Source organism: Lichenostomus cassidix, unplaced genomic scaffold (assembly GCF_008360975.1).
Source record: "Lichenostomus cassidix isolate B80296 unplaced genomic scaffold, HeHo_3.0 HiC_scaffold_556, whole genome shotgun sequence".
Taxonomy (NCBI): domain Eukaryota; kingdom Metazoa; phylum Chordata; class Aves; order Passeriformes; family Meliphagidae; genus Lichenostomus; species Lichenostomus cassidix.
This window is the reverse complement of record NW_028147564.1, coordinates 1-12,409: the sequence shown is the minus strand read 5'-3', so window position 1 is coordinate 12,409 and position 12,409 is coordinate 1. Positions and strand designations below refer to the sequence as shown.

The following is a 12,409-nucleotide window of genomic DNA, read 5'->3' as shown; positions in this document are numbered from 1 at the left end:
CCGGGCTAGCTCGGGGGTCCCGCGGCGGCCGGGGCCATGCGGCGGGCGGCGGCCTGAGCGGGGCGGCCATGGCCGGGGCGGCGGCGGCGGCGGCGGGCGGGGAGCGGCGGGCGGCGCTGACGGCGGTGCGGACCGAGGGCGCGGAGACCCCCGGGCCGGGCAGCGGGACCCCCCCTCCGCCGCCCCCGCCCCGCCGCCGGGGGTTGCTGGCGGGGCCGCGCCCCGGAGCCGCCCCCCGCCCCGCCGGGGCCCCGCGCTGCTGCCGCCGCCGCCTCCAGAACTGCCTCTACAACGTGCTGGAGCGGCCCCGCGGCTGGGCTTTCATCTACCACGTCTTCATGTGAGTACCGGACACCGGGGGGGCCGCAGCGGTGCCCAGGGCTGGCCGGCCGGTCCCGGGGCGGCGGGGAGCGGGCGCTGCCGGGGAAGGAGCGCCGGGGGCAGCGGGAGTGCCTCGGGGCAGCCGCGGCTCCCAGCAAACCCCCCCGGGCTCCACCGGGAAGTTTCTCCACAGCGACCGTCCGGCGGGGGGACGCGCCGGTGTCGCTCCTGCCGCCGCTCCCGGTCCTGCTCCCGGATCCGCCACCGGGGGGGAGCGAGTCCCGCGGAGGGTCCGGTGCGAGGGGCTGAGCGCGTCCCCGGGGATGGCACTCAGTCCCCGGGGTGGCCCGGAGCCGGTGGCACCGCAGGGAGCAGCGTCACCGACCCGCGCTGGCCTGGCTGGGGTCTCTGAGCACGTGAAGCCCCTCAAAGGCAGGAGACCCGCGAGGGGTGACAGCTCGGGGTGGCACCGGGGACACTCTGCTGTCCTGTACTTGCAGAAGTGCCACCGCAGAGCCGGGCGGGATGGGGACAGCGGGGATGTTCTTGTCCCTGCTGTCCCCCGCCAGCTGCCCCCATTCCCGGCTCGCTGTTGATCCCCAGCGCTGGGATATCTGGAATCTTCCTCTCCAGAGCCCGAGGGATGCTCCCGGCAGCTCACCTGCTCCTTCCCCTGCTCGCTGGGTTTTCCCGAGCACTGAGGTGCTGCTCCAGCTCTCCTTGCTGGATCTGAGCATCCCACGGCCCAGAACAACTTCACCCCTCGGGGGGCTGTGACAGGGAATTGAGGGATCCCCGCCACACCTGAGGGTGGCAAGGACAGAGTGGGCTCCGTTCTGGGGGTTTGTCCCAACCCAGGACCCAGTGACATGCTTGGGGACACTGCCGGGACATCCCAGCCGCAGCCATGGGGCAGGAGGTGTTTCCCCTCTTGGCCTGGCGTGTGCCAGCTGTGGGCACAGAGCGTCTCCGAGGGCAAGAAACCGAAATTTCGCCTTCTTGCCTCATCGCCTGGAGCGATGCCGCGGGGCTGCGTCGTTTCTGGGGTGCGCGAGCAGCAGCTCGTTAAGAGGCAGGAAAATGGGTCTTGCCTTAGTTAGCACATCGAGCTGGCAGCAGGAATTTGTCACCGGATGAAAGGGCACCTGAGCTCCCCAGGGAGCCGCCACACGAGCCCGGGGCCCATTTGTAACGACACCTCCACAGCCACGATCCCTGCGTGGAAAATCCCACCCTCGGGAGAGCTTCTCCCGCAGGGAAAGGCGGCCGAACCCCCTGCCAGGGGAGGCAGTCGGGATTTATGGCTCAGGTAGCCACGGGATGTGGAAGAGATGTGTCCCTGTTCATGCGACATCCATCCCCGAGTGTCCTCCGCCGCTTCTTCCTCTCCGTTTCAGACTGTTTTGCCCCAAAAACGACTCCGTGGGACAAGCAGCTCCCCTCGCAGAGCCCCCCAAGCCCCCCAGTCCCTCTCCTGCCACCCCACTGTGCCTGGCCCGCAGCTCCTGGGCGCCGGGCTTTGTTCCACGAGATGTGCAGCCGTCGAGAGCAGGAGCCAAACGTCTCCAGCCTCTGCTGGGAGGCTTTTTGTTCACTCGCTCGCTTAATTTTGGGGCTGAGGCAGCTGCAGGGCAGAGTCCTGCCAGGGATCACTCCAAAATCCTGTGGGAAGACGCCGCAGTGGGTGCAAGGTGCGGACATCTGTTCTGCGAAGCCTCTCCCGTAACGTTGCTCGTTTCTTGGCTTCTTCCAAGTTTTTTGTTGCTTTTTTTTTTTTCACTCTCTCTCTCTCCCGCAGCAGATGGGAGCTGCGAAGCTGTTGCAGCGGCGCTAAAGTTCTCGGGGATGATTTGTGTGCCGCAATTCCCGGGTTGTAACAAAAGAGGAGGAAGGTGTTACCCCGCTCTCCAACCCCCCGAGGCACGGCAGGGGATGGAGCCCCCGGCCCGAGGTGGGGACAGCGCTGGTGACAAGGACAGGTCCCCCGAGCCCTGGCTGCGCTGCCTCCCCCGAGCAGGCTGGCTCCGAGACAGGGCTGAGAGCTGCTAAAATGGAAATACCCGCTGAGAAGTGACGCGCTTCCCTCCCGGAGCCGAGCGGGGCTGAGCCCAGCGCGGTTATCGAACAACTTCGGCCTCCTTCTGTCGGAGAATTGATCCCAAATCTTGTCCCGGCGCCTGCTCCGGGATCAGTGCTTTGATGGCTGCATCATTTCTGCACCCCTGAGCCTCCTGGCAGCTCTGCCGGGGGGGGTTTGGGGTCACTTTTGGGGTCTGACGGGTGTCCCCAAACCCTGCCATGCTCCAGACAGGGATGGTGTGGCCATGGGAGGCCGTGAGGGTGCAAAGCCAAAATTCGGGGTCTCCACCAACCCCTCCAGCCCACGCTGACCACAAAGCCAGGCCCTGGCCGGGCTCACCAAGCCTCGCCTCGCCCGCTCGGAATGAGAATTCCCAGCCCTGCAGCTTACGGAGCAAATCCGGGAGGGAGCCCAGAGCATTAAGCTTTCGAGCCAGGAGGCAAAATGAGAACTTCCTTTTCCAATCTCCTCCTCGTTAGCCACAGGGAAAGCTCTTCCCTGCTCCCGGCAGAGCTGCGGTGGGTTTGGCTGCCCTGCCGAGGTTTTCCAGGTGTCCAATTCCAGCTCTTCCCGCTTTTTTTGGGGTGGCTTTTCCCTGCCCACATCCCCGGCCGGTGCCGGTGGTTATGAAACAACCGCTGGGTGCACCAGCAGCTCGGCTCAGCACTTTTGCAGGTCCTGGAGGAAAACTTCCATCCAGAACAGTTTAACCTGGAGCAAATTAGGGAAGACTGAGCCAGCAGCGCCGGGAACAGCAGCAATCCCCCGCCTGGAGCAGCATCTCCCGTGCCAGGCCAGCTGCCCTGCGCTGCTGCTGTTGGGGTTTGTTTCCCACGGGGAAGAGGAGGTTTTGTTTCCCTGAGGCAGGGAGGGGACGGGAGCATTGTCCCCTGCTGTCGCTGTGGGGACAGAGGGGTGGCAGCTCCCCGGGACAATCCTGGCACTGGTAGCCATGCCACCATGGTCAGTGCCCAGCCCTTGGCGACACCGCCGGGGTGATTCCTAGTCCTGGATCCTTGGGTGGTTTACAGGGAATTTACTCCATCCCTGCTCAGCGCTGAGTCTTCACCTCCTGCTTGGAAAAACGTCTTGAATTTAACTCTGAAACTCTTGAATTTAACTCTTAAACCTCCCTTTAACTCTCGAATTTATCTCCTAACTCTTCCACCTCTTTGAATTTAACTCCAAGCCCTTCCACCTATTTGAATTTAGCTCCTAACCCTTCCACCTCTTTGAATTTAACTCTGAAACTCTTGAATTTAACTCTTAAACCTCTCTTAAACTCTTGAATTTAACTCCTAACCCTTCCACCTCTTTGAATTTAGCTCCTAACCCTTCCACCTCTTTGAATTTAACTCTGAAACTCTTGAATTTAACTCCAAACTCTTCCACCTATTTGAAATTACCTCCTCTAAGGCTTTAAACTTACTGTGTCCCCCAGCTGGGACGGTGGCATGGCCACAACCAGAGGGACCGGAGGCTGTGCCCTTCCAGCAGGGGCTGTGCCACCAGGGCCACCTTGCCGGGCTGTGCCACCGGGGCCACCTTGCCCGGCTCTGAAACGGGAGCCGCCGCAGGGGCAATGCCAGCGGGAGGAGAAGCCGGCACAGCACTTTCCCCGGCCCGCTGTGGTGTCACCAGGGCATAAAATTAAGCGACTTCGGCGCAACATGAAACGGTACATTGATTTTTCCTGCCGGTTTTTTTCCTTTTTCCCCTCTTCCAGCTCCGACCGGACCCCAAACCCGGGCAGGAGGTGCCAGTTTGGGTGTCCCAGTGGGGAGGACAGGGGTGATCACTGCCGGGGGGTGCAGAGGTGATGCTGGAGAGTTTTGGGTTTTTTGTCCCACACCGGCAGCGATCCCAAACCTGCCCCCTCTGGTGTTGCTACACTCCACTCTTTGGGGGTCCCAGCTTTGGGGTGACTTCTCAGGGCCACTCTGCCCCGAATGTCCCCATGCCCTGCGGACCCCCCAGCTGCTGGATGAGCTCTCCAGGGGTGCAGCGCCCGCCGGGCTCGGGAGGTGCATCGGAAAACACTCCTGTTCCTTCCCCCTCCCTCCATCCAGAGAGTTCCTTGCCAGATGATCCAAGAGCAAAACTATCCCGCCTGCTCCGTGTGAGCGTCTTGGCACCGTCCGCGGGAGCCTTGTGACCGTGCTCCCCGCGGGCACGGCGGGGCAGGGGGGCGCCGGGTGGCACGGGGGTGTCGTGATGCCACCGGAGAGATTTTCCCCCCCCGCAAAACGCGAAGTTTTTGGGGCCACGCGCTGGTGGGAGGATGTCACTGGATGTCACCCTGCCAGGTGGGGTGCAGGAGAGGTTCCGCATGCCAGCTGTGCTTGCAGGGCGCTGGGAACATCCCGTCCTGCCGGCTCGGGAGGGCTTTGGGATCAACACCCTCCTTCCCGCAGCGCTGATCTCTGAGATGCGCCGAGCCTCGCCGTGCCTCTGCCGCCGCTCCGGCTGTGCTTCCCCTGCCCGAGGAGAACCACCCGGAGCTTCTCCGCCTCTCCTCGGGGCGGCGAGGGCCAGCCCGTGCCATGGTTACGGCCGCAAACAGGGCCGCTACAGCCCGGTTATTTATATCCCCCAGGCCTCCTGCTCCACCTCTCCCGAAGGGCTGCGGGACGGCGATTTATGGGACACGCTGTTTATACAGCTGAACCGCTCGGCACGGCCAGCCTGGGGCTGCGCTCGGGCGGGTTTGGTGCAGATCCCGAATTTCCAGCGGTGGCACAGCTGGGCGGTGCGGTCTGGCTCGGCCAGGCTTGTCCAGGGAGGGGATCAGAGCCTTCCCAGAGTGTGTTCGCTCGCCCATCGCTCGGCTGAGCTGTTTATCCTGCGGCGCGTGGTGTTTGCCTTGCGCTGAGTTGTCGCCGGGCTGGCACCGCGGGGACCAGGACAGCCCTGCCAGTGCCGGTGTCACCTCCGTGTCACTCCCGGGGGCTTGGGGACATTCCATCCCCATCCCCCTGGGCTGTCCCATCCCCATCCCGCTCCGCGACCCCCGAGGATCACGATCCATCAGCTCATCCTGGGCTGTTTTGGGGCGCAACCCCTTTGCCTAACGGGGTTTTGGGGGACACTGGGGACCAAGCGGTGCCCATGCCGGGAGGCTGAGCTGGCTCTGCTTGCCCTGAGCTCAGCAGCTTTCCCGGCTCACCTATTCCTCGGCCGGCTCGGGCGGCAGCAGATGGCGAAGCCCACCCTAATGAAGATTAATTGAGGAGATCTCGCCTTCCCCGCGCTGGCCCCCGCCGGGTTTTCATTATTGTTTTGGGGAGGTTTCATTGCCGCTGGGGGACTTGCTCTGCTCCTGCCGGGTGACACCAGCCGCAGGGTTCTGTCCCCGTGGCCAGGCTGGCAGTGACACGTGCTGGGGGGTTGGAAAAGGGAATTTTATGGGAAATTCCATCCCCCGAGATCCTGGAGCAGGGAGGTGATGAATCCCACTCTCTGCCCCTTCCTCATCTCCCTGCCAACATTCCTTGTTTTTTGAGGGCAGGAAGAGCAAATTGGGATGGCAGCCTGGCACTGCCGCTCCCCGCGGGGCTGGATGGAGGCTCGAGGGGCTGATTTCCCCGAGAGAGCAGCAATCCTGCCCCGGAGGGTTGGGGGAATGCCTGTTCCCGGCTGCCTCCAGCCATCTGACCCTTCCCTAAGCCGCTTAAGCGCCGCCGGCAGCCGGGACGGGGCGTTCGCCCAGCTTTGCGAGTTAATTCCTAGCAGGTGATGCTTTCCCAGGAAGTTCCTTTCCCAGCCAGCCCCGTGAGGCCTCTCCTGCCTGGATCCTTCCCCAAATCCGATGGGATGCCGGCTGGGTGGTTTCCCCATCCCCATTAGGGTTTCCATCCCGGCCGGACCAGCGGGTGACCCGTGCGGCTCCAGGGCCACCCACAGCATGTCCCCAAGCCCAGGGGACCCTCCTCCTCGCTCCCAGCACGAGGCGAGAGGCACAAATCCGCGCAGGCTGGGAGATTTCTGCCTCCTCCTCTGCTTTGTGCTCCGCTGCCCGTGTAATTGCCTGCTCAATCCTGCTCGGATAATCTTTATTGCTGATGATGCACAAAGCCCGCAGCTCTGCTCGGGGCCGAATTTGGCTCCTCAGCCCGGAGCCAGGCTGAGGGGTGCCGCTCTGCCCAGCGGGGGTTAATGCCAGAAGTGCTGCGCCGGAGGAAAAAACCCCAATTAATAATTCAGAGGGAGAAGGAATTGGCTCCAACCTTCTGCCTGGCGGGTGGGGAGAGGCCGGGAGAGGAGAGGCGTCCTCTGCGGAGAGGGCAGGGTGGTGACAAGGCTGTGACATCCCTGGTCCCTTCATGGCTCCAGTTCTTCCTCCTCCATGCTCTGCATCCAGCCCTTCTCCCATTCCCGGTTTGGGGTTTTTTATTGTTTCTTTAGGGTTTTTTTTTTTTATGTTTCTATGGGGTTTTTTTGGTTGTTGGTGTGGTTTTGTTGGGGTTTTTTTGGTTGGTTGGTTTGGCTTTTTGGGGTTTTTTTTTGGTGTTTTTATTTTTTGCTTTTGTTTTGGTTTGGTTTTGCTTTTGCTTTTTCTCTGTCGGTCCCAGCTCCGGCAGCATTTTGGAGGAAAGGGACACACCTGTCCCCTTCAGGGGACACATCGCTCAGCCCCCTCATGCCATGACCAGATTGGAAAGCCACCAGCCCCAAAGATGGCTGTGGGGTCAGTGTGGGGCTGTCCTGGTTGGTCCCACTGAGAGCACAGAGCATTGTCCCCTCTCTGCTGTGTCCCCTAGTGTCTCCCCACGGCGCTGGGACAGTTGTGACAGTTGTGACAGTTGTGACAGGTTTCACCCCTCCGATGGCCCACGCAGCTGGCTTTGCTCGAGAATTCCATGCCAACAACATGAGGAGAGAGGAAAATGCTCCCAAGAGGGCGCTGAGCCCCCCAGACCCTCCGGATCCCCCCTGATTGTCCCCTGGACATTGTCACCGTGAGAACCGGCAGTGAGATGGGTGCCACCAGCTTGGGGACAGCGTGCCAGGGCCACCTCTCCTGCACTGCCAGGCCATGCCAAGCCATGCCAGTGCCACCCAGCGTGGCGTTGGGTGTCCGGAGCCCCCAGTGCCACCACGGAGCCACCGTGCCAGGGCGCTCTGCTCGCCGTCACACGGGCTGGTGGCACAAGCCCTCCGCTTTCCTTTTTTAGAATCGCTGGATCAGGGGAAAAAAATGTATTTTTGGAGGTTTCATTTGCTCCGGCTTCAGAGTCGACTTTCTCTTCTTCCTTTCCTTTCTTTTTTTTCTTTTTTTTCTTTTTTTTTTCCCCTCCTTATTTTAAATGGGCCAAAGCCCCTCGTGCCTGAGCCTGGCGCTCGGGGAGGAGCAGCCGAGCTTCTCCTGGGGACTTTTCCCTTGAGTTGACATTCCCGGGTTGTCCCCGCGCTGTCCCACGGTGGCAGCGATGTTGGGGACAATCCGGAGCAGCTCTGCTCCCCTTCCTGCGGCATCCCAACCCTCCGCAGCTCGGGACCCTCCCTGCCTTTAGTGAAGAAGCCGCAGGGCTGCGGCAGAGCTGGCACCGAGCCCCGCGGCTCCTCCCGGGCTCCCCAAAGGCTCCATGCCACCATCTAGGGGCAAAATGTGTCCCCAGAGGCTCTGCCGCGGCCGTGGAATCCTCTGTTTGGGGGTTCAGGCTGAGGGTTGGGGTCCCCTGGCTGTCCCGGTGTCCTCACTGACGTTTTCTCCTTCCAGATTCCTGCTGGTCTTCAGCTGCCTGGTGCTGTCGGTCTTCTCCACCATCCAGGAGCACCAGAAATTGGCCAACGAGTGCCTCTTCATCCTGGTGAGCGGCGCCGGGGCAGGGCTGCTGCTCCCATTGCCTTTCCCCGCTTTGTATCCCAAAAATATATAAAAATCGCTGACAAAACCCCTCTGATCCATCCCCAGCCGGCATGTCGCTGGCGGTGGTGGCCTCGCCGCGCATTGTCCCCATGGCTCGGGGTGGCCCGCGCCACCACTGTCCCTCCAACCGCTGGAAAAGGCAGGGCACGAGGGGCTAAAAAAGGCAACTTTCCCCCAAACTGTCAGAAAGAGCTGACGCAGGGAGTTCTCCCGAGTGACGGAGACTAAATTGGGAAGGTCCTTGTGACTTTTCCTGCGAGTAAGCAGAACGGGGGCTTGTTTGCGCGAGAGGTAGGAGGACAATGCTGACAGCGGAGGAAAAGGACCCAGCTCGGAGGGAGGCAGCAGAGCCGCGATGCCCAGACAGCCCCGACGGCTGCGGCTCCCGTCTGGCCGCCCTGATCCCCCGCGATGGCTCCGGTGGCCTCGGGGGGACAATCCATTTGGGGTCCCCTCAAAGCTGAGCCCCCCAACTCCGCCCTGCCCCCTCTCACGCCGTTCCCCCGCCTGTCCCCGCGGCAGGAATTCGTGATGATCGTGGTGTTCGGCATGGAGTACATCATCCGAGTGTGGGCAGCCGGGTGCTGCTGCCGCTACCGCGGCTGGCGCGGCCGCTTCCGCTTCGCCAGGAAACCCTTCTGCGTGATAGGTACGGGCTGGGATCGGGGGGCGGGCGGGATTTGGGGTAAACCACGCTCCCCCTGAGCCTGGCTGCCCCTTCAGATTTCATCGTGTTCATCGCCTCGGTGGCTGTCATCGCCGCGGGCACGCAGGGCAACATCTTCGCCACGTCGGCGCTGCGCAGCATGCGCTTCCTGCAGATCCTGCGCATGGTGCGCATGGACCGCCGCGGCGGCACCTGGAAGCTGCTGGGCTCCGTGGTCTACGCCCACAGCAAGGTGAGGGGAAAAGAAAAAACCCTCCAGGTGCACCCCCGGCGAGCGGCCGAGCCCGTGTGACCCGCCGTGCCCCGCAGGAGCTCATCACGGCGTGGTACATCGGCTTCCTGGTGCTCATCTTCGCCTCGTTCCTCGTGTACCTGGCCGAGAAAGACGCCAACGTGCAGTTCGCCACCTACGCCGACTCGCTGTGGTGGGGCACGGTAAGCTCGGTGTCCCCGTGTCCCCCCTCCCCCGGCCCCGGGAGGGGAGCAGGAGGGTGGGACGGGGCGGTGGTGGGGGAGCGCCCTGCAGGCCCCCCGCTGCTGTGTCCCCCGGCAGGTGACACTGACCACCATCGGCTACGGGGACAAGGCGCCGCAGACGTGGCTGGGCAGGATGCTGGCGGCCGGATTCGCCCTGCTCGGCATCTCCTTCTTCGCCCTGCCCGCCGTGAGTAGAGAGAGGGTCACCGTGCCGCCTGGCCCGCAGAAATTTGGGGGGAAAAAGGGGCAGAGCCACCTCTGGGTGGGTCCCGCTCTGTGCCAGCACCAACGGCGCTGTCCCCTCTTGTCCCCAGGGGATCCTGGGCTCCGGCTTCGCCCTCAAAGTGCAGGAGCAGCATCGGCAGAAGCACTTCGAGAAGAGGCGCACGCCGGCGGCGAACCTCATCCAGGTAGGGCAGGGCTGGCCTGTCCCTTCCCGGGAACGCACTGCTGTCCCCTCCTGTCACCAAAGCACCCAAACGCCACATCCAGCACCGCGATCCTTGGCGTCGGGCGCTGCCCGTGGGGGTCAGGGTGGATGGAGGGGTCCGGAGGGGTTCTCCCATCCCGGCCGATCCCGATTCCCGGGATTCTCGCTCCCATCCAGGCCGCCTGGCGCCTGTACTCCACGGATGTCAGCCGGGTGTACCTGACGGCCACGTGGTGTTACTACGACAGCCTCCTGCCCGCCTTCAGGTAGGCGGAGGGGAGGGGGTGAGGGCTGGGGGGCTGCCGGGGGTCTCTGTGGGGGATGAACAGCCTGGGAAACCTGGAGGGACCTTGTGGAACCGCCGGGGGCTCAGTGGGGTCGAGCAGCACCGATATCTTCGGGAAGGTGATGGGAAACGTCTGCTGAAGGAGTCTCCTTCATCCTCATCATCCTCACAGCACCAGCACCCATCCCATCCCACCCCATCCCATCCATGACCTTCCTCCAGCACCGCGGGGAGCAGCACGGTGCCACCAGGGCCAGCACAGGAGCTGTCACACGGCTGGACACGGGGAGATCCCGTGGGATGCCCAGGCCCTGTCCCTGCAGGGTGTCCCTCCCGTGACCTCTGCGATGTTGCCACCGTGGGTTGATCCGAGGCTTTTCCAGCCCTCTCCTCCAGACCCCGAGGGTTTGTCACATCGCTGTGCCGCATCCCCGCCCTGCCTGCGTGTCCTGCCCTGCTCAGGCCGCGTGACAAATCCGTTCTTCTGTCCCACTTTTGATTTTTCCAAAGGCTCTTACCAGCCGCAGCGCCCAGTCCCTCCCGTCCCTCCTTCCCAACATCACCATCAGATCCCGGGCAGCCCGAGGGGCTCTGCTGACCCTCCTGCTGTGCCAGCAGCCGTTTCCCAATTCCAGAGCCGGATTCGAGCTTTTCCCTGCTGGATCTGAGCTTTTCCCTGCTGGATCTGAGTTTTTCCCTCAGTTTTTCCAGCCGTGCCCAGGATCTGATGGTGACAGGTCCCCATGTCCCCACCCCATCCCTCTGCCTGTCCCATCCCTCTCAGCCCACCCAACCCAAAATTCCCCTGTGGAATCGCAGTTCCCCTCCCCAACCCCATCACCCCCAGTTAAGAAACCGCCTTTTGAACAAAAATGCTGATTTTTTTTCTTGTTTTGCTCCGGTTTTGCTTTGCCTCGCCCTCAGGAGGACCCGGGCGCTGCCCAGCCTTGCTTTGCTCGTTCCGTTTGCTTCAGGAAATTTAATTTCTCCCCCGTTTTTATTTCACCCCCGACCTCAGAGAGCTGGTCCTTATATTTGAGCATTTGCACCGCGTTCGCAACGGAGGATTTAGGAATTCAGAGGTGAAAAAATGGCCCGACAGAGCCCCACCGCCCTATCACTCCTTCACCCCTGCCCAGAAAAGCGTCGGCCTGGCCATGTGCTCAGAGGAAAGGTAGGAGGGGGCAACCCCCGTGTCCTCCCTCCTCTCTGCTCTGTCTCCTCCGTGTCCTCCTGCGATGTCACTGTCACCGTCACTGCCACACCTGGCCCCGAACTGGCCCGTGCTGGGCATCCCTCCTGCTCCTCGTGCTGCTTCCAGCCGCGTTCCAGCTGCAAAGTTTGCTCCGCAGGGGCATTCCAGGCCCTCTGAGGTCACCTCGCTGCCCTTCTTTATGTCGCCGGGATGTGGCACAGGGGAACCAGGCGTGGAAAACCACCTTGGCCAAGGCAGTGGTGCCATCCCGGCGGGATGGAGCTGGGATGGAGCAGGGATGGAGCAGGGATGGAGCAGGATGGAGTAGGGATGGAGCAGGGATGGAGCAGAGATGGAGCAGGGTTGGAGTAGGGATGGATTAGGGATGGAGCAGGGATGGAGCAGGGATGGAGTAGGGATGGAGCAGGGATGGGAGAGCAGGGATGGAGTAGGGATGGAGCAGGGATGGAGTAGGGATGGAGTAGGGATGGAGCAGGGATAGACCCGGCTGGCCACCCTCCAGAGCCCGGGAAGGAGCAAATCCCAGAGCCTTGGGCTGAGAGAGGCTTCCGGTACCCCTGGGAAGAGCAGAGAAGGGTTGAGGTGCTGGTGGCTGCTCTGCGCCGTGTCCCTTGTCCCCTCTGCCTGAAGAGCATCCCGGTGCCACCACCGCTAGCCACCGCTCAGGACATGGGGCCAGCGCCGGGATTAGGTGGGGAGAGGCCTCGTGCCTCAGTTTCCCCCGTGATGCTCAGGCTGCTCCCCCAGGTGAGTTGGGGGTCGGGGAGCTCCTCGCTGGGCTCAGGGAACGACCAGGAAGCGGCAGGGGAAGGACCGAACCCCCCTCGGGGGCTGAGCCCGCCCATCTCCCCATCTCATAACATCTCATCTTCTCTCTCTCCTCCCCTCTCCCTCTCACCCTCCTCCTCCTCCCCATCCCAAACCTCCTCTCCATCCCCAACCACTCCCCCCAAGCTGGAATGAGGAGGACTCGCAGCCCCACAAGTGTTTACGCCTCAGGTAACGCTCGGGGGGGATCCGGCAGAGCCCGGCGGGGTTTGCGGGGCCACCGCGGTCCCTCCGC

At 62.8% G+C, this 12,409-nt stretch overlaps 1 protein-coding gene across 1 annotated transcript; it reads left to right on the top strand.

Annotated features, from left to right (window-relative positions):
- LOC146422052 (potassium voltage-gated channel subfamily KQT member 4-like) lies at positions 1-12,345 on the top strand (the record flags this gene model as incomplete). The annotated part of the gene is made up of 10 exons (XM_085046767.1): positions 1-340; positions 8,121-8,211; positions 8,793-8,919; positions 8,994-9,169; positions 9,247-9,372; positions 9,491-9,601; positions 9,729-9,824; positions 10,022-10,110; positions 11,149-11,304; positions 12,301-12,345. Coding segments are annotated over exons 1-10 (1,289 nt in total), but the record flags the coding sequence as incomplete, so codon positions are not given.
- Between the last annotated feature and the right edge of the window lie 64 nt (positions 12,346-12,409).